This window comes from Bos mutus, chromosome 24 (assembly GCF_027580195.1).
Source record: "Bos mutus isolate GX-2022 chromosome 24, NWIPB_WYAK_1.1, whole genome shotgun sequence".
In the NCBI taxonomy this organism is placed as follows: Eukaryota; Metazoa; Chordata; class Mammalia; order Artiodactyla; family Bovidae; genus Bos; species Bos mutus.
The window spans coordinates 34,582,457-34,609,512 of record NC_091640.1 but is presented as its reverse complement, the minus strand read 5'-3'; the positions used below and the strand labels follow the sequence as shown (position 1 = coordinate 34,609,512).

Below are 27,056 nucleotides of genomic sequence, written 5' to 3'. Positions count from 1 at the left end.
TCAAAAGCATCAATTCTTTGGCGCTCAGCCTTCTTCACAGTCCAACTCTCACATCCATACATGACCACAGGAAAAACCATAGCCTTGACTAGACGAACCTTTGTTGGCAAAGTAATGTCTCTGCTTTTGAATATGCTATCTAGGTTGGTCATAACTTTCCTTCCAAGGAGTAAGTGTCTTTTAATTTCATGGCTGCAGTCACCATCTGCAGTGATTTTGGAGCTGAAAAAAATAAAGTCTGACACTGTTTCCACTGTTTCCCCATCTATTTCCCATGAAGTAATGGGACCGTATGCCATGATCTTCGTTTTCTGAATGTTGAGCTTTAAGCCAACTTTTTCACTCTCCACTTTCACTTTCATCAAGAGGCTTTTTAGTTCCTCTTCACTTTCTTCCATATGTAATCCCAAATTCACACGTAGTACAATCAGGCCACGCTAGAACTTTAATGAAAGACTGACCCACAAGGACTCCGTTTCAGCAGCCCGGGCGGCATCCAGAGCCTCACTTCCTCCAGCCCCACCTCCAAGCTGTCCAGACGTAGTTCCCTGCCCCGCCCCTCCCCTCACAGCCAATGGGAAACGCCGCACCACCCGGGTCCGCCGCGACCACAGGGAGCCGCCTCTCCTTTGCCCCAGACTGGGGCGGGGCATCTACCCCTCCCGCCTCCAGGCTGTGCGCGTGCGCAGTCTCACTGGGCCTGTGCGAGACGCTTAGGGCTGGATTTTCCTCTCCTTCCTTCCCCCACCTAGTCGCGCGACTTTCCCAAAGCCTACATCGCAGTGTTACTGAGGGTCCCTTTCCTAATCCCTCAGAGGACGTGCTGCTCCGGCCTTGGGTGCGCCAGTACCCGGATGTGGAGCCGCTCTCGCCCGGCGGGGACTCTGTGGCGGGGCGGAGCGCGGCGGCGTGCGCGGGGGCAGAGAGAAGGGGGCCCCTGGGCCCGGGCGCTCGCCGGACGCCGGGAGGTACCATCACCGCCCACGGGGGAGGAGGCGGCGCCGGCGCTCGGGCGTCCACCCCGGGGCGAGGGCCCGGGGGAGAAGATAGGCCGGCAGTTAAGCTTGCTCCCCGCCGCCCGCGCCGTCTCCCCAGGGCGAGCCTCCCCCGGCCCCCTCCGCTCCCCGCGCTCCCGGTCGGGGGAGAGCGTGGTTTCCTGGCGGCCGTCGCTGTAGCCCGGCCGGGGAGCCCGGAGGAAGCGGGGGAGTCCCCGCCCACGGCCCCCTCCCCTCTGCCCGCCCGCCGCCGCCTCAGCCTCAGAGCCGCTGCCGTCCGGCCTCCAGTCCGAGAGGGGGGCGCGGCGGCGGCGACGACGGCTGGGGAGCGGCTGCGGGCTCGGCGGGGACCGCGCCGCCGCCCCCGTGAATTATTCCCACGTCCCCCGGGGCTCGCTGCCGCCCCCGCCGGCGCCGAGAGTCCGGCCCGGGCCCAACTCCCTTACGGGCCCCCCGGCGGCGGCGGCGGCGGCGGCGGCGGCGGCGGCGGCGGCGGAGCCCGCAGCTCGGGCCCCGATGAGTAACTCCAGGAATAACCGGGTGATGGTGGAAGGAGTCGGGGCCCGCGTAGTGCGCGGCCCGGACTGGAAGTGGGGGAAGCAGGACGGCGGCGAGGGCCATGTGGGCACGGTCCGGAGCTTCGAGAGCCCAGAGGAGGTGGTGGTGGTGTGGGACAACGGCACGGCTGCCAACTACCGCTGCTCCGGGGCCTACGACCTGCGCATCCTGGACAGCGCGCCCACGGGTAAGGGCGGCCCCCGGGGCTCGGGGCCTGCGCGTGGAGCAGGGGCGACGCGGAGTGGGTGGGGGGCGTCGGGCGGCCTGGGCGAAGCCCCGCGGTCCAACGCCTCCCCCGCCGCGCCCGGCCGGAGGGAGCGGGTAGGGAAAGAGCCAGAGGGAATTTTAGGTTCCTTACCTGGTAAACACAAACTTACAGAAAAAAAGACTCCCCTGCTTCCCTTCCCTCCGCCCAGTCCCCAAGGGAAATGATGGCTGCACCAGTACAAGGATGCTTTCAAACCTGGAAGGCACAAAGCACCGGGAAGACAACAGACCCCTCCCCTCTTCCAGGGAAGGGATCTGGAGAGGCCTGTCCAATTGAATTGAAATAATCAGCCTCCAAGTGATAAGTGTCTGAAGGGAGGCTTGCCTTGCCATATGGTGTTTCGTTGGCCGGTAACAATTACCGAGGGGCCGTTGGTACCTCGGTTTTGTTGCGATTCCCTTTCTTCTTCATCTGACATGCAGAAAGACTTGGAGTTCTGTAGCTGAATGCCACTTGATACCCTGTGGGCTGATTTTTCATCTAAATTGTTTCCTTGTGTATCTTTATAGCAATAGAAGGAAAAACAGTCTCAATATTGAACCCTTTCTTTGTGTTAAATACTCTCTCAAGTGGAAGATAGGCGTAGGGTCACCTGGTATCTTTTAACATCTCAGTTCATCTGTAAGGTTAAGGCAGAGACTTATCCATTAACAAGGCTCTGAGTCATTGTCTTTCTCGATTCATCACATTTCAGGGAACTGTTGGTTACTGATTCTAGAATTTTTCTGTAATGTAATCACCTGAAAGCTTGTTCTCAGAATAATTTAATCGAATTCGTTTTCACGTAGATTTATCCTTGGGACCCTGTTCAGTAGGAAATAGTTTCAGATTTCATATTTGATAGTTTTCAGCATGCTTTAGCTATTTCTAAAGCTTTATGATTGAGTTTGGCAAAATCTAACAGATCCTGTAATGGGTACATAGTTATTATTAGCAGCCAATAGAAAGGAAATTAACACAAAGGCAATTCAGTTATTGAATAGATAATGCCTAGAATTGTGTTTCTTAGCTGGTTGTTTAAACGTTGCAGAAGATTTATGTGCAGGGCCAAAAGAAAAGATTTCCCGGTACAGGAAGGGACCACCAGTGTGTTCTTACAGAATACTCACTGGAAGCATATGTAAATATCAATGTATTGTAAATCTGCAACCCTTTTAAAACAGTGTTAAGAAACTACTGTATTACTCTCTTCTGTACTTCTGCTTCTTATCTTAATAGTACCTATTATTGATTGTTATACTATGCTATGCTAAGTCGATTCAGTCGTGTCCCACTCTTTGCAACTCTATAGACTGTATAGCTTGCCGTGCTCCTGTGTCCTTGGGATTCTCCAGGCAAGAATACTGGAGCGGGTTGTCATGCCTGTCTCCAGGGGATCTTCTCCATCCAGGGATCGAACTTGCATTCTTTATGTCTCCTGCATTGGCAGGCAGGTTCTTTACCACTCGCGCCACCTGGGAAGCCCCTTGGTGATTGTTCCATGTTAGCAAATATAGGTCTACCTTATTATTTTATAGCTGCATAATATTCCAGTGATTGTATGCCGTACTTTATTTAACCAGTGGTGTGTTGATGGACATTTGTATTGTTCCAGGTCTTATTTACAATGATGTTTTGAATGAGTCCTTGAACATGTATATGGATGTGTATTGAGCGCTGCGGAAGTGGAATTGCCGCATCAAAGGGTACATATATGTAACATTTTGGTAGATGTTGACTAAATGCCCTGCAGAGACATTTTTACCAATTTGCCCTCCTAACAACACTATGGGGCATATTCTTGTTTCTGGACACTCTTAATTAAAACTTTATCCTGCTGGCGCAAGCTAATCTTTGACCACAACTCAACAATTTGAAGGCATCTTGGGATCCGTAATGGTAGGTTTATGGGAAACTTTAAATATCTTTCCAGGGTAAAGGTAAAGTGTAACAAATCCTCTACTGCAGCAGGTTTTGAAGGGATATTCCTGTTCCCTGCATGCTTTATAGTATGGGATATATCTGTCCTATAAATAGTTTCATTATCTTATGTAAAAACAGGTATTTTTCAGAGGTTTAAAAATCTTAGTTTACAAGATAATTTTACACATTATTTAATCTATTGGTATGTATCAGTTCATCTTGTTCATCGGATGCTGTTAGCAAACGTTTTTAAAACCCCTATAGAAAATTAGTGTTGCAAATAAAGCAAGAAAGTAAAGTTTCTTAAAGGAGGCAGCGTCTGCTCTGTTAAGATGTGGAGCAGTCCTGTTGACTGTCTGGGACGGGGTTTCTCAGTTTTGGCACTGTTGCTGTTTGGAACTGATTAGATAATTCTTTACTGGAGGGGCTCCCCTGTGCACGCGCCTCTGCCCACTGGTAGTAGCCATGATAACCCAGAATATTTCAGACAGTGCCAGGTGCCCCCTAGAGAGCAGGGTTGCCCCCAGTTGATACTCATTAGTTTCAGGATATGTGCTTATGTGGTAAAAGTATACCAAAAAGTAATAATAAATGCCAAACTCAGGGGAGTGGATATCTTTACATTGAAGGAAGTGTAGTGTGGTAATTTTTTTGGTAAATTTTATGTCGTAAACTGGGTCGTGGGTATGTAGGTGTTTGTTATATTTTTATGCCTTTTGTGTTCTTAAGCTTCATTGTTTTTAAAATTCTTATAATATTTACCAGGACAACTGAGATTGATTATTCAAGTTTTTGTTTCTTATGTGTACTCACAGTATATGAATAGAAAATTTATTGAAGTCTGGGAATTAAGAAATGGGTACGTTTTAAAATAAAATTCTGTGAAACTTCCTAAGAATTAAGGATTCTGGAGTGGTTGAGTCATTTTGAATCTTTCTGTTATTCCTTTACTGTGTTTTGGAGATTTTGTCCAAGGGTTGTATGTGGGGTCTGTCACGTTTTGGCACATAAGCTTTATTTTATTTCTTTCGGGTGTCATATGATAAGTTTGAATTTATGGCTAGGATAGTCAAGCTTTGAAAAGAGGAGCATTTAGTGTATATTTGAATGATATAACTTCTGTCTTGTATCCAGATATATTTGGTTAATTTGTAGTGAGTAAGAAGGTTGTGGAAATACCTAGGTTATTGAATTCGTTGGGAGTTCATTTTGGGAACTGTGTAATCAAGTAGGTATAGTCAACATTTTATCATTTAGATACTGACTTTATAGGATTGGGGAGAAATGTCTTTTTACTCACTGCTCGTTTTTTGGTCACTTGACCTCAGTGTTGTATTGTTACCAGAGAAAGAGTGGAGAAGATAATTTGCGTTGCCCATTAAGGTTCTGTCTACCCTCCTGAGTATGGATAGTGAAAGTTAGAAGTATAGATGATTTTATTTAAAATCAGCTTCTGGTATTGTTGGTCCAGGCTGTCTTGGGGTGGTTCTTTGTCGTTTTCTTCCACCTCTGGCAAAGAGTGCTTCTTGGTCACACGTGGACCAACTCCTTAGACATCATGACTCAGTTGAAGGCCTAGCAGTGCTCACCCTGGTTAAAAAGTGAAGTCAATTAATAACCCTCAGCATTTCCTTTCCGAGCCCCCTTATTTCTCTTCTGATCTACAGGAGAAAAGAGTGTTATCTGGGGAGAGAGCCTTGGGAAAAAACAGGACTTTTGTGAACAGTGTTTGGAGAGTAGGATGCCAGACCTGAAAAGGATGAGATATTGTGAGATGAAAGTGAAAGTGAAGTCGCTCAGTCGTGTCTGACTCTTTGCGACCCCGTGGACTGTGGCCCACCATGCTCCTCTGTCCATGAGATTTTCCAGGCAAGAGTATTGGAGTGAGTTGCGATTTCCTTCTCCAGAGGATCTTCCCGACCCAGGGATCGAACCCAGGTCTCCTGCAGGATGCTTTACCGTCTGAGCCACCAGGGAAGTCCTAACCATTGTGAGATGGTTTTTGCTAAAGGCATCTGTAAGGAGAGCTTGATTTTCCTAAAGAGCCTATCTATTTTGAAGACTTAGATAACATACCTTTTCCTTTTTTATCTTCATCTACTAAAACGATGTTCTAAATGATGAAAGTCCATCTAGTTTTAATACTCCCTGTAGATTGCAACTTGGTTGAACGAGGACCTCAAGAAATCAACTTGAAGTTCTCAAAAATAGTTACCCCTCTATCAGTACTTGTCAGAGAATAAGCATGGCTATGGTTTTTCCAGTGGTCATGTATGGATGTGAGAGTTGGACTGTGAAGAAAGCTGAGCGCCAAAGAATTGATGCTTTTGAACTGTGGTGTTGGAGAAGACTCTTGAGAGTCCCTTGGACTGCAAGGAGATCCAACCAGTCCATTCTAAAGGAGATCAGTCCTGGGTGTTCTTTGGAAGGAATGATACCAAAGCTGAAACTCCAGTACTTTGGCCAGCTCATGGGAAGAGTTGACTCGTTGGAAAAGACTCTGATGCTGGGAGGGATTGGGAGCAGGAGGAGAAGGGGACGACAGAGGGTGAGATGGCTGGATGGCATCACCAACTCGATGGACATGAGTTTGAGTGAATTCCTGGAGTTGGTGATGGACAGGGAGGCCTGGCATGCTGCAATTCATGGGGTTGCAACGAGTCGGACACAACTGAGCGACTGAACTGAACTGAAGCATGCAGGTCACCTGGGAACCTTTAAAAATGCAGATTCTGATTCACTAAGTGTGGAATTCAGCAAGGGTAGTTTAAAAGCTCCCAGGTGATGGAGATGATGTTGGCCCTTGGACACACCTGGTCTTAGTTGTGGCATGTGCTTAGTTGCTCAGTCGTATCTGACTCTTTGCGACCCTGTGGACTGTAGCCCACCAGGCTCCTCTGTTCATGGGATTCTCCAGGCAAGAATACTAGAGTGGGTTGTCATGCCCTCCTCCAGGGGATCTTCCCAACCCAGGGATCTAACCGGGGTCTCCTGCATGGCAGGCAGATTCTTTACTGTCTGAGCCATCAGGGAAGCCCTAGTTGTGGCATGCGAACTCTTGAATTGCGGCATGTAGGGTCTAGTTCCCTGACCAGGGATTGAACCCAGGCTCCCTGCATTGGGAGCACAGAGTCTTAGCCACTGGACCACCAGGGAAGTCACCTGTAATGCTGTCTTAATATATGGTGGTGGTTTAGTTCCTGCTGCTGCTGCTGTCACTTCAGTCGTGTCCAACTCTGTGTGACCCCATAGACGGCAGCCCACTAGGCTCCCTGTCCCTGGGATTCTCCAGGCAAGAATACTGGAGTGGGTTGCCATTTCCTTCTCCAATGCATGAAAGTGAAAAGTGAAAGTAAAGTCGCTCAGTCGTGCCCGGCTTTTAGTGACCCCATGGACTGCAGCCTACCAGGCTCCTCCGTCCCTGGGATTTTCCAATTCTTACAACCCCATGGACTGTGTGGCCTGCCAGGCTCCTGTGTCCATGAGATTTCCCTAGGCAAGAATACTGGAGTGGGTTGCCATTTCCTTCTCCAGGATCAAACCCAGGTCTCTTGCATTATAGGCAGATTCTTTACCAACAGAGCCATCAAACTACAGGCTTATCTCTGTGGTTAGATTAGATATTTCTTTTTGGATGTGTCTCCAGGTAGCCTCCCACAGGTTCTCTCCTCCACCTTTAATTGCTAGACAGTGTGATTGCAGTGTTCCCTGTGCTCCTTTCTGCTGCTCCAGGGATGCTGGTTGTAATTGTCTTTTGCATGAGATGATTAGTTGGGGGGGAAGGAATGTGTGTGTGTTTGTTCCTTGTATCTCCATTTTCTATCAAAACCATAGCTCTGGATGAGTATTTTCTGAATAAATCGCTCTTCTCAAAGAGCTTTGGACTCATTAGATGTACAGGTGGATTCCTAACACAGATAAAAAGAAACTCACGCTTGGAGAGATGAAGAAACTTGTTCAGTCCCAAAGCTGGTGAATGGCAGATTATAGGGACGAAAACTCAGTTAATTCATTGCTTTTCCTCATCATCCTCTCTTCTGTTTATAGTAGTTCAGAAATGATCACCATTTGTACCACTTTTCCTGAGGGAAAGTTGACTAGAAAACTGAGATAAATTGTTCTAGTCTGTGATATGGTTGTTTGATTAACTTAATGTAACACTATGGTTGGACATTAATGGTTTACATGTATCCCACATGTAACATGTAATCCAGCCCTATGGGACCCCTCCTTTAAGCCTCTTACATTTAAATAATCCTGTTTTTTCATTGTTTTCCCATTTTTAGAAGTGGTGGATTTGCGTGGTTTCCTGTCTGCTGACTGGACCCTGATTAATGCAGTGTGTTTACCTAAGTCAGTCTTATGTTTCTATTTCATTTACCAGTTAAGTAAACATTTTTATTGAAATTTAGCTGGTAGTTTTCCATCTTTTCTGATCCTGATCATTTCTTACAAACGAATTGGAAGGTGTTTCATTTTTATATTTTGAATAAATGAATTCAGAATCCACTGAATTTAAGATGAAATAAAATGATTTTCTTTTATGGATGCAGATATTAGAGTTTATTGGTGACACACAGTGTTTCAGCACTAAAGACCACATAATGAGGGAAGTATCTTCAGATGTCACTTTTCACCTTGCTTACTCTAGTTCCCTTTAGACTGCATTTATTTTCTTATTTCTTGTCAGACATCACCTTTACCTGGAGGGACAGATTAAATGGTATAATTAAAAAATATATGTATCTTCTAGGAAGCATACTGTTAGCAACCACTTTTCATTCTAGAAAAGGTGTGCAATTTGGGAATACTTACTCTTATTTTGTAGGAAAAAAAAGAAACTTTAAGCACTTTATCTCAAGATAATCAACGTGTGGTTTCATATCATTAAGATGTATTCTGCAAGTCTGCCTAGCTATGTCTTAGTGTGCCAGAAGTGAGCGACATTGTTAGACCCTCAGCTGTCAAACTCCCACCCATCCTCACTACACCTTGTATTGTGTGTGTTGTATGATTTTTTTTTGTTTTTTAGTGACGCACTGAGGGTTCTAGTATCAGCTGAGTAATGTATAATTACTAACCTAATTTAATTCTTAGATTTTTAGAAAATAGTAAATGTGAACGTTTTAATGGAAGTCCATACCCTTTTTCAGAATGCTTGGGACTGAGTTTATAAACTTTTGGAATTTAGAGCTGTAATATGGTATTCCACAGCATACATATCACCCACTTCCAGGTTCAGAGCAGCACCTGTCATATCAGATACACCAGTATTTCTGCAGAAAGCGTATGAATAATTATACTAAGGGAAAAACATCTGCTTCACTGAATACACCGAAGCCTTTGACTGTGTGGATCATGACAACCTGTGGAAAATTCTTAGAGATGGGAATATCAGACCACCTTACCTGCCTCCTGAGAAACCTGTGTGTGGTTCAAGAAACAACAGTTAGAGCTGTACATGGAACAATAGATTGGTTCAAATTTGGGAAAAGGAGTACATTAAGTCTGTATATTGTCACCCTGCTTATTTAACTTATATGCAAAGTACATCATGCAGAATGCTGGGCTGAATGAATCACAAGCTGGAAATCAAGATTGCTGGGAGAAATTTCAACAACCTCAGATATGCAGATGATATGACTCAAATGGCAGAAAGTGAAGAGGAACTTAAGAGCCTCTTGATGAGGTTGGAAGAGGAGAGTGAAAAATCTGGCTTAAAACTCAGCATTCAGGAAACTAAGATCATGGCATCTGGTCCCATCATTACATGGCAAATAGAAGGGGAAAAAGTGAAAACAGTGGCAGATTTTATTTTCTTGGGCTCCAGAATCACTGTGGATGGTGACTGCAGCCATGAAATTAAAAGATGCTCCTAGGAAGGAAAGCTATGACAAACCTAGACAGCGTATTGAAAAGCAAAGACATCACTTTGCTGACAGAGGTCTATATAGTCAAAGCTACTGGTTTTTTCTGAATATGCATTGGAAGGGCTGATGCTGAAGCTGAAGCTCCTGATGTGAAGAGCCGACTCATTAGAAAAGACCATGATGTTGAGAAAGATTGAAGGCAGGAGGAGAAAGGGGACGACAGAGGATGAAATGGTTGGATGGCATCACTGACTCAATGGACGTGAATTTGAGCAACCTCCAGAAGATGGTGAAGGACAGGGAAGCCTGGCATGCTGGAGTCCATGGCGTCGCAAAGAGTCGGACACAACTGAGTGACTGACTGAACAAAAAAACAACAACATAGCCTTTTGTTCATTCAGATCAGGATTTACCACTCAGTTTGCTGCTCATTTACAAACAACTTGAGAATTTTGGGATTTTGGAATAGATAAGAGATTGTGAGCCTGTCTCTTCCATTTCATAGCACATTCTTTTGTATTTCCTGGGTCATGTACCTCACTTTGGAGACTGTTGTACTGAGTCACCAGACAAGAGCTTAAGCATGTGAAGTATCTGTGGGAAAATGGCTCTTTTAGAACATTGCTCATTCTCCTAAGCCTATTTCTTTGCTCATATACTTTCAGATGTCCCCGTGGCCAGTTTAGCTTGCCCCCCACCCCCTTTTAAACTGGGATGTTTGCATTACAATAAACCACCTCCTCGGACTGAACTAGGAACACAGAAACAATTTGATCTTTTTCCCATAGATTAGCTCTGTGTAAATAGGTTCTTATGAAATAGTCTGGTATCTAAGTTATCTTTACAAGTTCATTTCTGAGGGAAAATGATCCTGAATTCTAAACAACCAGCTTTTAAATGAACTTGTAGAACACAACTAAGATAAGGTGGGGTTTAAACTAATGGAGGAGATAATGGAACGTAGCAGGTAGTCCAGACACTCACTCCTGGCTTGGAGTGACTTTGGGAGTATATTTACTTTAGTAGATGCTTGCTGTGGTTAGGATTAGTTTATATTCTCTATGCACACTCATGATAAGAGTATATGGCTTTCTCCCAGGCGTGGGTTTATTGTCTTGATGATAATTTTGTTCCTAAAAAAGCAAGAAATGGGGTGGAAACTTCTGATATTAAAAAAATCATTATTTGGACTTTGGGAGTTTTGCAGGGCTGCTGCTGCTACTGCTGAGTCGCTTCAGTCATGTCTGACTCTGTGCGACCCCATAGACGGCAGCCCACCAGGCTCCCCCATCCCTGGGATTCTCCAGGCAAGAACACTGGAGTGGGTTTTGTAGGGCTAGTAGTAATAATAAATCGTGAAAGCTTGGGATTGTGATGTTTTACATTATGGTGCCTTGCTTACCTCCCTTTGCCAGCCTCTCTTCATGGAACAGTGGAAAATGCACCGGGTTAGTAGGGAAGTTAAGGTGTTTGTTCATTCTCTGTTTCCTCATGTGGACTTGTTAACTAGAGGATCAGACATTTACCGGACTTGCATCATGTGTCAGAAATTATGCCAAGCTTTTTACATACTTTATCTCATTTAGTCCTCATAAAAGTGTTATTTGATAGCCTTCATTTTACCGATGAGAAAACAGGCTATGGGAAATGAACAAGTTTGCCCAAGATTTCATAAGTAATTGGTTGATGGTTGAGGTTCACATCCAGGCTTGTCAGTTCTCCCCCACCCCCCATACTTTATAACATTAATCTCTCTAAACTTTAATTCTTCATCTGTCAAATGAAGTTGGAGTAGGTAAAGTTACGTAGATGTTTTGCTTCTAAAATGAAATAATGAAGTTTTATCTGTTAGGAGGGAAAAAAGTGGATGAAGTTCTCATTTTTGTTTCATTTCATTTTCTACTCTTGTGTAACAAGTGCTAAAATAGATAGCAAATATATTACTGAAATTGCTAGTTGTGTGCCTAGTTTGATACCTTGTTTCTTTTGTTTGAATTGTGTGAGGCATGATTGTTATGCAAGCTTTTAATAAAGTAGAGTAGAAAAAATAGATGAGAGAATAACTTGTCCAACAGAAAAGATGAGAGAATCGTAGATTTTGAGTGAGACACTTTCAAAGACATCTCCTTAACTCAAAATAAGAGTTGGTTGGAAGTCGATGGTGTTTCACTCTACTACACTATTGAAATTAACTAAGAAATAGATAATTTTTTCATTTTCCCAAGGGGCACTAGTGGTAAAGAACCTGCCTGCCAATGCAGGAGACCTCAGTGACAAAAGTTCAGTTCCTGGATGGGGAAGATCCCCTGGAGAAGGGCTTGGCAACCCACTCCAGTGTTCTTGCCTGGAGAATCCCTTGGACAGAGGAGCCTGGTGAGAGGAGTCCATGGGGTTGCAGAGTCAGGCACGCAGACAATCTTTTCAGTTTTTAAAATGTATCTCTCTGAGATTTATTTGGTTATTAGAATGGGATTCAATAGCTTTTATTTTGAGTGTAGTATGTTAAATGAGAAACATGATGCCCTAGATATGTAATTATTCTTCAAACAAAATCAGAGCTAAGTAAAGAAAAAACCCAGGTGGAGTCAAGAGCATAAGAGGCCAAGCTTTGTAATCAGACTCACATGGTTTGAATTTGAGCCCACATATCCTCAATTTCTTCATCTATAATTGAGAATAATAATGCCTACCTTTTAATATTGTTGGGAAGGTTATGTGATATATGTGAAGCACCTAGCTTGGTGTACTGATTTAAGTAGTAATTAGTATTAATAATAATCTTATTTTCACTAATTTACTGTTTCTCAAGAGTAAGGAATGTGGAGTATACCAAGCAGCTGGCAGGTCACAAAGGCCTCACCCTCATCAGGAATTTTAATTACATTTCAGTCAGTTTCTAAACAATAAGTACTTTGATGGTTCAGGGAGGATAAGATGCATATTCTAGTTGGTTAACCCTCTTTAATCTCTGTAAACTTTTTGTCACCCTGATTTGGCTTAAAATTAAGTGAATCCATAAATCAGAAATAGGAATTCCTGGTTAGTTGAGTTACATCAGCAAATAGTTACGCCACAATAAGTAATTGCGTTTAAACACAGGTTGATGGCTTGTATATTACTTCTTACTGTTAGGTGAAATCTTTTAATTAGGGCAAAAAGGTAGAGGGTTAACTAGGCACTGTACTAGTCTAGGAATGCTTATCTTTTATTTTAAAAGTTTATTACACAGTATTTAAGATATGAACACTGTACTTCTTCCCAATTTCATTCCCTTCCTCTCATAAAGTAACCACTCTGTAGAAATTCTGCTACCACTGTGTAGAAATTAGTAGTTCCTATGGATTTCTTTACATTTATGCTATGTTGTATATATCTGTAAACAATCAACATTTTTGTATTCTTGTATAATTTTAAAATGGAGCATTATGGTTGAAGAGTTCATCCATGTCGAATTGTGTGGCTCTTAAAGGTTCATTTTAGATACTCCATTATATACCTCATATATGTCTGCACTCTCTTGTTAATGAACATTTACATTATTTACTCTTGCTTCACATAATGAACTGCTTATAGTGAGAAACTTCTCTATTTCGATCATCTTTTCTCTCTAGAAATTTAGCAGTTTACTTAAATCAATGCTTTGTGGATTTGAACTGTTTTCCTTGCCTCTTTTAAGAACTTGTGGTTATTGATTTCAATTAGCATGTTTTACCGTTTTCATAAAATTAGCCAACAAAAAGACTTAAGCTATGTAAATTCTCTAAGTTACTGAATTTAGGCGAGATGTCATTAAATGTAGAGCAGATGGTCATTTAAATATTAGAATGAGTCAAAAGCTATCATCAGGTGGTTCATTTAACAGTGGCAGATGTCTTCATAAAGCTTAGCAAAGGGAAAGAGCGTTACTCTCTAGGGTGATGTGGTATTCTATAAGGAGAAAAAACACTAATGGGGTTAGTTAAGGAATTAAATTTCAAGAAAGGGAAATTTTAAGGAATAACTCTTGCTAGGGCTGAGATTTTGAATGGAAGAGGACAGTTTTAGGTGAGAATGAATTGGGTGGATGAAGTAAGGGCAAACAAAAAAGCTACCACAGTAAGAGGTTACTAAAATGTTGGCCTTCTCATTTAAGGCTCTTTCTCCTTTTTAATGTTTTCTTTAAATATCAACTTTTGTTTTAAAGTCAATTCATTGCATTGTCATTAAAAATTCTCTCCTGCTCATTTTGGTGTTGGAGCAGCTGCTTTGTTGACTTTCTCCAGTTCTCAGCATTGGTCAGTTTCACAGCTGTTCGGTAGCTTTGTTGGCATTTGAACTGTGGGAACCAAAAAAGGATTTGGATGTGCTTTTGTGTACGTTAATGGTTTTCTTGAAGTATTCTTAAAACCATGAATTGTAGGAGGGTGTTTTGTTTTTAACCAGTTATCATTGTGTGTTTAAATGGTTCCATTTAAAGAAAGTGTATACTCAGATTATGAGCTGATGAATGTTATCCTTGTACGTGTGGAAAATGCACTTAGAGATGAAAAATATGTAAGTAGGGGACTAGCTGAAACCTGGACTTGTCTTTTTTTGGTCAGGTGGTGATACGTTTTCCCTTTGGCTCTCATCAGTCCACACTGCTTTGAAGAGCTGGGCCAGTAGTTTAGGGTGTGCCTCTCAGTGTGTGTGGGGCCAGTTTGTTTAGTATGCTTGGCTTTTTGTGATGGCATAGGAGACCTATCTTAGACCTTGTTCAGAAATGTAACTGTTGTGTGGACATTTACTGTCACTGCTCTTTGATATTATGCAGTTTTGGGTCCTGGTGTTTTCCTGAGTTAAGACAGATTAAGGAGTGTACGTGTTAGGTATGCATTTTATTTTCATAAGCATGGAATAACTAGGTTAGGCTATGGGTTAAAAGAAAAAAACTTTGAGTTGTTAGGTACCACATTGCTAACGTAACAATTTGAAAGTTGGTTTCTATAAATCATTGGAGTTCCTCGTATTTTTATTTTCAGCTTTTATTTTAATTGTAAGGGACATATACCAGCATTTCTGATGCTTATACTGCATATTAAATGCCCCTTCTTACCCAGCTGCTTCCTACAATTAATATACACTGAGTGTAGAAAACTTGAAAAACCACAAAGGGGAATGAATCCCATCAAGCACATTTTGGGGGTTATCTTTCTAATTTTTCTGTGCATATGTGTTATACATACAATTTATTTACCAAAGTGCTGTATTGTAATTCTTAGCAAACTACTTTATAAAATAATAATATTGTTTACCATCTCAGTAATGTTTCTTCTGCAATGTAGTTTAATAACCACAGAGAATTTTCCTTTATGGATTACCTTAGTTGATGCATAAATTGTCTCATATTTTCAACATCAGTTATGTTAAATTTTTATTTACTACAAAAAATTTGGTATCACTGGGTGTACCTTTTTAAAATTTTCAAGGCGGGGTCAAAATCTTTAAAAAGCATTTAAAACATTTTGCAGGTACCTTCTCTGTAGATACTGTATCAATTTCTGTTTCCCTCGCAACAGTATCCACCTGACTGGCTTTCTTGACACCATCTTCACATACATGGATGTGTTATTTGTAATGTGTGCTGATTCAGGAAGATAAAGTTGGTATCTCTTGTACTTCCTTTTTAAAGTTATGAAATTATAATAAACAGACACTTCTCCAAAAAAGATGTACAGATGGCTAATAAACACATGAAAAGATGCTCAACATTGCTCATTATTAGAGAAATGCAAATCGAAACCACAATGAGGTATCATCTTACGCTGGTCAGAATGGCTACCATCAAGAAGTCTACAAACAGTAAATGCTGGAGAGGGTGTGGAGAAAAGGAACCCTTTTACACTGTTGGTGGGAATGCAAACTGGTTTAGCCACTGTGGAGAACAGTGTGGAGATTGCTTAAAAAACTGGAAATAGAACTGCCATATGACCCAGCAATCCCACTGCTGGGCATAGACACCGAGGAAACTAGAAGAAAGAGACCCATGTACCCCCATGTACATTGCTGCACTGTTTACAGTAGCTAGGACATGGAAACAACCTAGATGTCCGTAGGCAGATGAATGGATAAGGAAGTTTTGGCACATAAACACTATAGACTGTTACTCAGCTATAAAAAGGAATGCATGGGGCTGAGTCAGTTTGAATGAGTGGATGAAATGAGCCTCTTATACAGAGTGAAGTAAGTCAGAGAAACACCAATACAATATATTCATGCATATATATGGAATTTATAAAGACGATAAATTTATAATGATGATCCTATATGCAAGGCAGCAGAAGAGACACCGATGTAAAGAACAGACTTCTGGACTATGGGGGAGAAGGCACAATCATTATATGTGGGATGATTTGAGAGAATAGCATTGAAACGTGTATATTACCATATGTAAAATAGATGACCAGTGCAAGTTCGATGCACGAAGCAGGGCACTCAAAGCCGGTGTGCTGAGACAACCCAGAGGGATTGGGTTGGGGAGGGAGGTGGGAGCGGGGTTCAGGATGGGGGACACATGTACACCCGTGGCTTATTCATATCGGTGTATGGCAAAAATCACCACAATATTGTAATTATCTACCAATTAATTTAAAAACCAAAAAATAAATAATTCAAAAGTGTACAAACAGCAAACAAATGTGGAAGCGCCCTCCCCTTCCTCATCTGTGCTGCCTCGACCCACTGTGTGCAGTTGGGAGGAGTGGCTTGGTTTTCTCCGTTTGTACACTTTCTGTATGGGTGTGCTTACATGGTTATGTGTGTGACTTCTACATTTTGTGTCATGCTTAGACTTTACTCAAGATTATAAAAGATGCTGTTCAACTATTTTTTCTAGCACTTTTATGATTTCCTTTTTTCATATTTAGCTCATTATCCTTATTTTTGCTACACTGTACTCCAGAGAACTATAACAAAGATTGTATCTTATTTTTAACTTGCTTTGTTTTAGTTGCAATGGTTGCATAACAAATAGCCCAAAACTTTGTATTGTGGAAGATATTTGTGTGCTCGAGGCTTAGTGGGGAATGGCCTGCCTCTGTTCCGCCGTTGTCTGGGGCTTCAGGGAGAAGAGTCAACAGTGGAGGGGCTGGCCCAGCCAGGCTTCCTTGGGCATGTCTTTCCACCTCTCTGTGGCAGCTTCAGGTAGCCAGACTTAGTATGAGAGAGTGCCCATGACATGGCACAGTGGGGGCGGTGGGCGCCATGAATCTTGAAACGGGGAGAGAGAGACACATGGACAGACAAATGGCACAGAAATCATGCAGTGTCACTTTCGCCACCTTCTGTTAACCAAGGCAAATGTCCCCTCTGGTTCAGGGGGGGAGGAAAACAGACCTGCCTATTGATGGTCACTTGTTATTCATTGTCCTGTTGTCAGAGGAGCACTTGGGGTGGATATAGTTGGTGAGATTTTCTTTAGAAAATAATCTGTTACACCTTTCCTCCATTTTAAGTATACACTCAGTTTTCTAGGAATGTAACTGATATAAAATCTTAAATCAGGTGTATATCTGTATTTCAGTATTAAAATGATGAATTAAAAAACTGCTCATATAGTGATTTTTGCCATTATTAAAAAGTGCGATTTTTATGAAAATTTAAAATTCGCTTTAGTAGCCTTGCATCAGATATGACAGTTGTTCAAAGTCTTTGTTGATAGGTTTTAAAATTTACCTTAAAATCTTAATGTGAGCCAGGATAATTTCTTTCTTAACTCTGTAGACTTTTGCTATTTGTGTTGGGAGATAATAATTACAAGAATATTTACAAAATTATGTTTTCAAAATGAACACTTTAAGGAAAGGTTATATATTGGTTTAAATCAAAATATAGCAGACTCTTAGTAACCCTTGTGATTAGCCAGATTATGGATTCCTTGCTACTTAGGGGAAAAAAAAAAAACAACCCTCTTCATATGATTGAAAAACACCAAACAAATCCTTTCTCTGTACACATTTATACACCCCAAAAGGAAGAATAGATGCAAATTGCATTTGGCTTTCTGATTTATATTCTAAAAACACTAAAGCGTGCAGTACCAGTGAATGCTGGTAGCTCTGAGTTGTGCAGCCATAAATTTGGTTTTTAATTTTAGTTTACAGTCTGTTAAGCTGGAGTCTAATCTCCTTTGAGCCTGTGGCAGATGATCACTTCCATGATTGAGGCAGTCAGAATTAAGTAGGCTAGAATGGGAAGGGCCGGATGAGCTACCCTTGAGTAGGTCTGTCTCGAATGGCAGGTGTGCCCTCTGTTGCTATCGTGGAGTGAACACAATGAAAGGAACCCAGGGGATAGGTACAGCTCAGGGAAGCTATGAGCTTTGGGGAAAAACCAGAGATAAAATAGTAATTAGTGCATGGAGAGGGTGGGTAATTTGCTAAAATGAAGGTCATCCACACATGAATTAATTGATTATTCTCCATATGTAGTCTCTGGGAAATTGAGAAATTTGTTCTTTAATTTTTGTATAGAGTATTGCTATATTTGCCAAGGATATATGGCAGCTTTGATCATTAAATTAGAATTGGTTGACTAGTACATTTAATATATCTCTATTAAGGTTAAGTGCAGTCTAATTCCTTATATTTGCCTTTTTACTCTAAATGCCTTTCTAAGTATGTTTACCTCTGTTATATCACTTCAGCTTCACAATCTCTCTTTCCATATTGTCCTGGTCTGCTTGGGCTGCCATAACAATCTATCACAGACTGGGGGATTTGTAAACAACAGGAATTGATTTCTCAGAGACTAGGTAGTCTGAGTTCAGAGTGGTGATGGCTAGTTCGGTTCCCTAGTGAGGGCTCATTCCTTCCAGTGTTCATTTCTCCCCACCCCATCCCTCCCTCGCTTTTACATCTTAACCATCTCAGCGTAGGCATTTAATTTAGAATCTGGTTACCATCCTTATAGAGATTTTAAACTTGGATATAGACAAGAGTTCAGTAGGGTTTTTCTCTTTTCCGGGAAGTAGCAGTAGTGTATGAGTTCTTGTTTAGTTACAGCGGTACTACTTTTGTGTTATAGTTCTTGCGTATTCTGCACATTCTCATTTTATTCTTAGAACATACCTTTCCTTTAAAGATCATATCACTTCCTCCAAAGGGAATGAGGTTCTGAGAACTAATAGGACTCATTTTTAATTTAATTATTGGAAATTTTTCTAAATTTATACAGAACAGAGAGTATAATGAACCCCCGTGTTAACTGTTACCCAACTTCAAATGAGCAGTCTTGTTTCATCTCAGCTCACCGTACTTCCCCTCCTTCTCCACTGTGTGTTTTGAAATAAATACTGTAGTTTTACATGTAAATATTTTAGTTAAAATGACTTTTGTGGACACAGAGAAAGCTATTATTGACAGAGCCAGAATTTGATGTAGGAGGGTGTCAGCATCGGGCGTGACCACACAGCATGTCATAAAGTAGTGACACTGATGTTCACAGGCCACACATTGTTTAAAAAACCCCTGGTTTTAATTTACGTGAACAAGTGATCTTAGTGTAACAGAATAGTAAAGGAGCAGTATTCCCTCGTCTTCGTACCATACAGTGTCAGTAGTGGTATTTTTGGTGGAGGTTGTTTTACCAAGTGCTTGTTTTCTTTTTCTAGCATTTATTACTTCTTTTTCCTTAAGGAAACAACAACAACAAACTCAGCTATGTTATTTCCCATTAAACTGGGAAGCAAAAAGTTGTCATTACCTAGGGATAAAAGCTTAAGTTAATTGACTGTTTCTGGTATTATGAGAATAAAACTGTCTTCTTCTTTGGAATTATTTACCTGGAGAATAGGTTTGTGTTGCTCAAAAAGTTTTTAATGTGTTTGAAGTCTGAAACATCTCCTTGATGATAAAGAATTTTTCCTTCTCTCTCTGGATTGAATGTAAGTTTCAGGTTTGGATGAGAGCAAGGAAAGTGCTACTGAGAAGTGTTCTTACTAATGACAAAAGAAGGAATAGAAAAGGTTTAGTCTGTAATTTGTACTCTTTAGAATATTTGCTGTTATCTTGAAACCGTATATGGTTCATTTGAAATATTGTTTCTTGCTTTATTGAGCTATTTTGTAAAATGCTGTGTTCCTATTTTTTCCCTCAGGGAATACTGTTCAAATAAACAGTACTTGAAATTAATGTCAGCATGCATCTCTGTTTTAACAGGCATCAAGCATGATGGAACCATGTGTGATACCTGCCGCCAGCAGCCTATCATTGGCATTCGGTGGAAGTGTGCGGAGTGTACAAATTACGACTTGTGCACCGTTTGTTATCATGGAGATAAACATCATTTAAGGCATCGCTTTTATAGAATTACCACACCAGGGAGTGAGCGGTATGGGAATCAATTTTTCTTTTCCAATTGCGATTCTTTGTCTCTGTTACATTTTTTGTACCATTCAGCCTTAAAAATAGGATTAGGAAATAGCTTCTGACAGCTGGTTTAGTAGGAAGTAGCAGATACCAGGCTAGATGGGGCCACCACCAGGGCCACCACAGACAAGAAGAGAACTGGTGCAGCGGAGCTAGGTGCGTTTTTCCAGGATAATCGGGGCTGTTTGTTCTCTTGTATAGAGACGTGGCCCTGCTCAGTGTTTGGATGTGCAAGGGTGGCCCAAGGAAGGCTGATGGTTTTCTCCATATGCATTCTATCCTGTGAACACTAGGGCACAGTTACGGAATCAAGAGACATTTATTCAGACTATAGAGCTTTAAGACTGTACTTGGGTAAATCTGAAGATAAACAGGGCATGTTATTCTTAAAGCAGTTTACAGGTTAAGGGATTGTCATTGATCAGCAGTGATTATCATGTGATGTTTCGGACTGTATATACAGATACATAAAAAGTGTCTTAGGAGCAAAGAGAGGAGTGTTGAGTGTGAGTGGGTGCAGAGGTTTCGCTGATGGAGTATTCTCAGGGAGCTGTGACTAATGCAGAGAAACGAGTCAAGTCGGTGAAGGGAGGCGGCAACAGGAGTAATAGAAAGATGGATTTTTGTGTCATACTGTCCTGGTTCAAATCCTGGCCCTGCCATTTGTTGAGTCATTTTCTGCAAATTGTTTAGTTTTGTCTTTTGCTTACAGTTTTTAAAGTTGGAGTGTAGTAAAGACATTTTGAAAATGAATAGTGAGATGAAAGTAGAATTTAAAAATCCCAGTTCTGTTTGATTCTTTAGGAATGAGAAAGCTGTAGGAAAATAAGGGATGGAAGGCTTTGGAGAACCATGCTTGTCTAGGTAGCTGCATGTACAGTCTCTTTCAAGGTCCGTAGTCTTTTGTAGGTGTACACTGCTTTAGAGACAGTTTGGTGTAGATCAGATCCAGGCCACAGGTGTATTTTGCTTGACTTGCTCTCAATTTTTGAGCAATTACTTACCTTGTAAAACCTGTGAAAGGTGACTTTCTGTGAAAGGTGATTTCACAGAAAGATCACTTTATGAATTCTAACTCCCCCTCCACCCAGGCTGTCACCGCAGGGCCTGCATTTGTTCCTGGCAGCAGCTGGCTGAAGCCCAGGAGCATCTGTCCCCTTTAGACAAAGCGTCCTCTGGCACTCACCAAAGTCCCTACCACTCCTTATTGTCTTCCTCTGCCCAAGGTCGAGTGCCATTCGTCATTTGCCATTGCCGTGGTGCTGTCTCTCTCAGGCCCTCGTTTGCAGTGTGTGCCTGGCAGTTGTTGGGTTTTGTATAGGCCATCTCTAAAGTAGTGAAGAGTTGCAGTGATACCCTGCAGTGGTCAGACTGGATTCATGTGTTGATTCCATTCCAGTTTAACTTTTGTGACCTTGGGCAAGTTATGGATGCTTACCTCTTTGGGACTTTTTGTAAAATGAGTAATGTAATAAATAGTACCTTTATCTTAAGGTGGGTAACAGAGTTTATATCTCTGTTTTTATGTATAGGAAAAGCTAAGTGAGTATAAACTGTTGTTATTATTCCAACTACTAATGTCTTCATCAGCATACCTTAGGGAATGTGGAAAGTATTCCTGTTACTTTTATGGTGTTAACCAGAGCAAAGAAAAATCTTTTGTATTTTCAAAATAACCTTTTATATAGTCGTTATTTTAAAAAATAAATTGCCACCCATTACCAATTTTATTTTTATATAAAATTGAAAATAGATAATCTTCTTTTAGGGTTCTGTTAGAGTCTCGTAGAAAATCGAAGAAGATCACGGCCCGAGGGATCTTCGCAGGTGCCAGAGTGGTACGAGGAGTGGACTGGCAGTGGGAAGATCAGGACGGAGGGAATGGACGCAGGGGAAAGGTAAAGGTTGTTTCTGATCCGTCATGTTATTCTCGAATACTGTATATTCAGTAGATGTTAAAACTACTGTAATTGAATTTCGTGGCCCATTTTCTTTAAGGCCAATAACAGTTTCTTAAACTTTTTATTTTTTTCCCCTGGGAAGAAAAACGATTGTTCCCTCTCTGCTGTACACGTTGGTGTTCAGTGAGAAGATTGGTGGGTAGAAGGTTTTCTTTTCCTCCTTTAGGTTTCACGTTGCTGTTTTGCTGTCCAGAATGCCTTTCCGAACATCCTTTTTGGGCCAGTCCTCCTTAAGCAGTATCTCATGCTCTAGGCTTTCTTGTTATTAACATTTCATGTGAATTTACTTGCTTTATGTTCCATTCCCTCACAGATGCGTTTCTGAGAGATCATAGGTAGAGTGGTCTGGGGGTCAATTACGGCAGTTATTCTGAAGGGAATTTTGTAGTCTCTTTAATGGGGTGGGATAACCAGAGATATCAGGGTAAGTGGGTTGTTGGTTTTGCTTATTTTGGATTTCGTGTTGCTTTTGCTGATGATGCAGTCGTTGATCAGTCAGCAAATCCTGAACGTATGTTCTGGGTGTTTTGCTCGGTGTACTGAATGTGTTTTCAAATCCTGAATGTGTGTTCTGGGTGTTTTGCTTGGTGTACTGAAATTAATAGCATTTCCCTTTGAGACTTCAGCATCAGTCCCTGTTCCACTGTTACCTTCTGTAAAATATTGTTCTTAGCATTAAGGAATGATGACTTTAAAGTCTGTGTCATCTGAGGAATTCTTCCTAGGGACTTGAAGGCCTCTTGTACTACTTGATGCTATGTAAATTCTTTTGAATTTAAGATTTTTAAACATTTGTCAAATAAAATGTTTTCCAAATTCAGAGTATTGCTGTATTGATTTCATTTTTAAATGATAAGGTCTAATGTTTAACGTTTGGAAGTCAGACAAATAATTTAGTCTTTTATCTTTTAAGTACTTTGATTTTTATTAGGAAGCAATGCTTTTTAAGAAAAACTTCAGTAAATACTTACTGACCACATAGGTGCAGGACTGCAAGGAGATCCAACCAGTCCATTCTAAAAGAGATCAGTCCCGGGTGTTCACTGGAAGGACTGATGCTAAAGCTGAAACTCCAATACTTTGGCCACCTCATGAGAGGAGTTGACTCATTGGAAAAGACTCTGATGCTGGGAGGGATTGGGGGCAGGAGGAGAAGGGGACGACAGAGGATGAGATGGCTGGATGGCATCACCGACTCGATGGACATGAGTTTGGGTGAACTCCGGGCTTTGATGACGGACAGGGAGGCCTGGCGTGCTGCGGTTCATGGGGTCGCAAAGAGTCGGACATGACTGAGTGACTGAAGTGAACTGAATTAGGTGCAGGATTCTGTTCCAGGCGTGAAGGTTGTAGGAATAAACAGAAAAGACGAGGCTCCTACTCTTGGGAGGCCTGTGTTCTCATTAGAGGAGATGGAGAGCCAGAATTCAAATCTAAGTTCTGTGACCAGCAGCATTAGTGTCACCTGACAGCTTGTTACAGGCATGCTAGGTAATAGGTCACCTTCCTCCTGGACTTTCCAAATTAGAATCTTCATGTTAATAAGATACCGAAGTCACTCAAGTGCACGTTAAAGTTTGAGAAGCACATTTCTTTCTTTCTTTCTTTCTTTTTTTGTATTAGGGTATAGTCAGTTAACAATGTTGTGAAAGTTTCAGGTGGACGGCAGAGGGACTCAGCCATATATATACATGTGTCCATTCTCCTCCAAATTCTCTTCCCATCCAGGCTGCCACATAACATTGAGCAGAGTTCCCTGTGCTGTGCTATACAGCAGGTCCATGTTGGTTATCTGTTTGAAATACAGCAGAGTGTACATGTCCATTCCAAACTCCCTAACTATCCCTCATCTCCCCTCCCCACCCGCACCCTGGGCAACCATAAGGAGAAGCACGTTTCTAGAAGCAACACTAGACCACAGACCAGTGTGAGTTTGGGGAAGACACCATCTGTGGCTGAATGGAGTGCTATGGGGGCATGCTTGGCAAGCCAGTGGCAGAGCAGAGGTATCCCTTGGGGGGTGGGCACAGGAACAGCCTTGTCCCAACGCAGAGGGTCTTGGTGAGTGGAACTCAGGCTGGATGTAACCCTCTGCTTTCCTCTTTGGCAAGGCCTTTTGTGCAGTAAACAGCTTCTGCAGTTGTTTACTGCAATCCTGTGTCACATGGGGTGTATAAAACATATGTTGAAGCTTGAAGAATAGTAGTGAAATTTTAAAAGGTAAATTTTATTCCTACTCTACGGATTAAAAAAGAGTGTTACGAATACCTGTAAAAGCCTTCTGTTTACTCTTTCCCAGCTGCAAAGCCCTGCGAGGTAACTAATTCTTCCTGTCATTATTCCCTTGTTTGTCTTTATTACTGTATGACTTAGTGCTCTGTATTACAACATTTAGGATTTAAGTTTTTGAGAAACCAAGTAGCAAGCAGAAATCTAGCCTTTGTAAAGACAGAGCAGAATTGTGCTTTTAGACGAAAGCTTCTAGGGAGAAGATAAACTGAATTTAGTCTCTGGATAATGACATCCCTGGGAGCTTGTAAGAGTCTTTCTGGGGTAGTCAGTAGACACGGTCATTAGTAGGTCCTGGAAAACACGGGGCTCAGCACGGTCAGGACACCAGGAAGGGCAGAAGTATGGACCGCGTGCTGTACACTGAACAGGAATGTAGTCAGAGGGCATGTGTTGTTTGCTTCCAAGCTTACCATGATACACCTCAAAGTTTTAGGAATAAGGCAAAGCAGAATATTCTGTTGAGTGGGATGAGAAACCTCGGCTGGTTTAGGTGGCAGGGAATGGGGGAATGCAGGGGAGAGTGGGAACCTCATCATTACATAGTCCAATAAGCCAAGTTCAGTTGAGAATTTGGGTCCGGCTCACTCAGGCAGTGTGTCCTTAGGTCGATAAAGTGATATGATGGCAGTGGACATCTTGGTAATGAAAGCCTTCAGCATGTCTGGCCCGTGAGTCCCGTGGCTGCAGTCAGATTGCCCTTGACACCTGGTACCCAGCAGGCATCTTGGCAGCCTCTGATGGATGCCTTTGTCTCTCTCCTGGCTGGATCTTGTGTTTTCTGTATCCCATTACATCATCTTCCTTAGTTACTCTTCCTTTTGTTGGAGTACATGTCCTATTAATGTTTTTTGAAAGAGTGCATGAGAAGTAAATTTTTTAATACTTTCATTCTGTAAAGTGGTTTAGCTTTATATTCTTCCTCACACTTAATTATGTGGTCAGAGGGTTAAAAAAAACTGTTTTTCATCACCTTTTCAAAAGCAGTTGCTGCTAAAGCCTGAAGCCACGTAAATGGCACTTTTCGGGATTTGTGTTATATTGACACTTCTTAGGTGAAATACAGAGTAGCAATTTTGAAGCTTTGAGTCATCAGTATTACATTTTTGGTTTGTTGATTTAATACTTGTTACATTTTAGGAACAAAAAGAAAAATAAATGAAACCATCTTGCACATATGACTCTGAGTGAGGGAACTTAATGTAATAGGAAGTCTTCAGGGTAACATTATTTAAGCACATGTTTGAAATGGAATATAATTTTTGTCTGACTCTTTCTGACCCTGTGTGTGAATGAATAAAGTTTTTAATTCCCCCTTTTCCTTCATGGCTGGCGCCTCTCTCTCCCAGTCCTCTGGTGTAACCCACACAAACCTGGTGTAACCCACGTGAAGGTGGTAGTGTATTCTTATCTTTTTTCCTTGGGGTTCAAGATTCCCCATTCTCATTACTCTGTGTTCTCAACTGTAGGGTTAGTTTGAGCCATATTAAGGGATAGATACCAAATTGGGTGATGTTGTATTAGTACTGATACCGTCTATGGCCTGTCAAATGCCTGCATGTACCATGGTGTTTTGCATGGTGACAACAGCGTTAACACAAAAATAAGCAGGTCAAGTGCAGGCTTTGACAGACATGATGTAAGGATAGCATAGAAATGTGTAGTATGGTCTTAACTATCTGTGTTAGTATTTCAAGACTGTTTTCATTTTACACATGCTTTAAATATATGTTAATTGCGTCATACACATACACTAGATATATTTTCTTCTTTTTAAAAAACATTATTATGGAGAATTTCAAACATACACCAGAATGGAAAGCATAATATAACAAATACCTGTGCACCCAACATCCAACTTAAGAATTTATCAGTGTTTTAAAAACTGCCATTTATTTGTTGAAGAAATCTTTGTATTTTTCTGATTGATTCTTTATGGTATTGTTTAACGTGTTCTTCTAACTGTTGTATTTCTTATAACTTGTTAGATGTAGAGAAATGAGTAGATTCAGGGTCAAGTTTATTTTGGCAAGAGTACCTCACTTCTGGTGTGTGTACTTAGATCGCACATGAAGAAGGCCTATAAAGTCTTGATTATCCTATTAGTGGTGTTAAGATTGATCAGTGCACATCTTGTCAGTTTGATCTTTACAGAATTTCTCAGCGACCTTCTACCTAATGGTTTTAGTAGCCATTCCACACATATTTATTAATCAGAATCGAAAGTAAGAAATTAATGAAGTTATTTTCCTATGCTTTCCACTTTATTTCCTCCTTGATAAACTGAATCACATTAACAAATGAAGTGATTTCATTTAGTGATTCACAGTTTGAGTAATGAACTTGCTTATGTTCCAAGTAATTTGAAATTTAGGATGAATTCGATTTAAACAAAATTTGTTTTTTAAAAGTTGATCAAATGCTTTTTTGTCCCTCTCATAAAAGCACAGGCTTATTTCATCTAGCACTGCATTTGTAAAAATAAATGAAATAGAATCTGACTGTATTATAATCAAAAGCGATTTTCTTCCCTACCAATTGCATGTTTCACTTGAGAATGTTAGAAACTCTTGCTTTTGGAGATTATTCAGTGGTTACTTGTGAAAATCATAAAGCAGCATGGCAGCGGCGGACCCCACAGTCAGGATGCTAGTTACCTCTGCTAGGAGGCAGCGGGTGGCATCGATGAGAGGCACGCAGGGGACTCACAGTCAGGATGTTAGTTACCTCTGCTAGGAGGCAGCGGGTGGCGTTGATGAGAGGCACGCAGGGGACTCCACAGTCAGGACGCTAGTTACCTCTGCTAGGAGGCAGCGGGTGGCGTCGAT

The 27,056-nt window shown here is 41.5% G+C and overlaps 1 protein-coding gene across 1 annotated transcript in view; it reads left to right on the top strand.

The window, feature by feature from the left end:
• The first annotated feature begins 1,361 nt into the window (after positions 1–1,361).
• Positions 1,362–27,056, top strand: part of MIB1 (MIB E3 ubiquitin protein ligase 1) — a 96,394-nt gene continuing 70,699 nt past the window's right edge. The window contains exons 1-3 of the mRNA XM_070361832.1: positions 1,362–1,740; positions 19,769–19,940; positions 21,747–21,876. Of these exons, the coding sequence (XP_070217933.1) occupies positions 1,512–1,740; positions 19,769–19,940; positions 21,747–21,876 (531 nt within the window). The 5' untranslated portion in view covers positions 1,362–1,511. The remainder of the gene's footprint in view (positions 1,741–19,768; positions 19,941–21,746; positions 21,877–27,056) is intronic.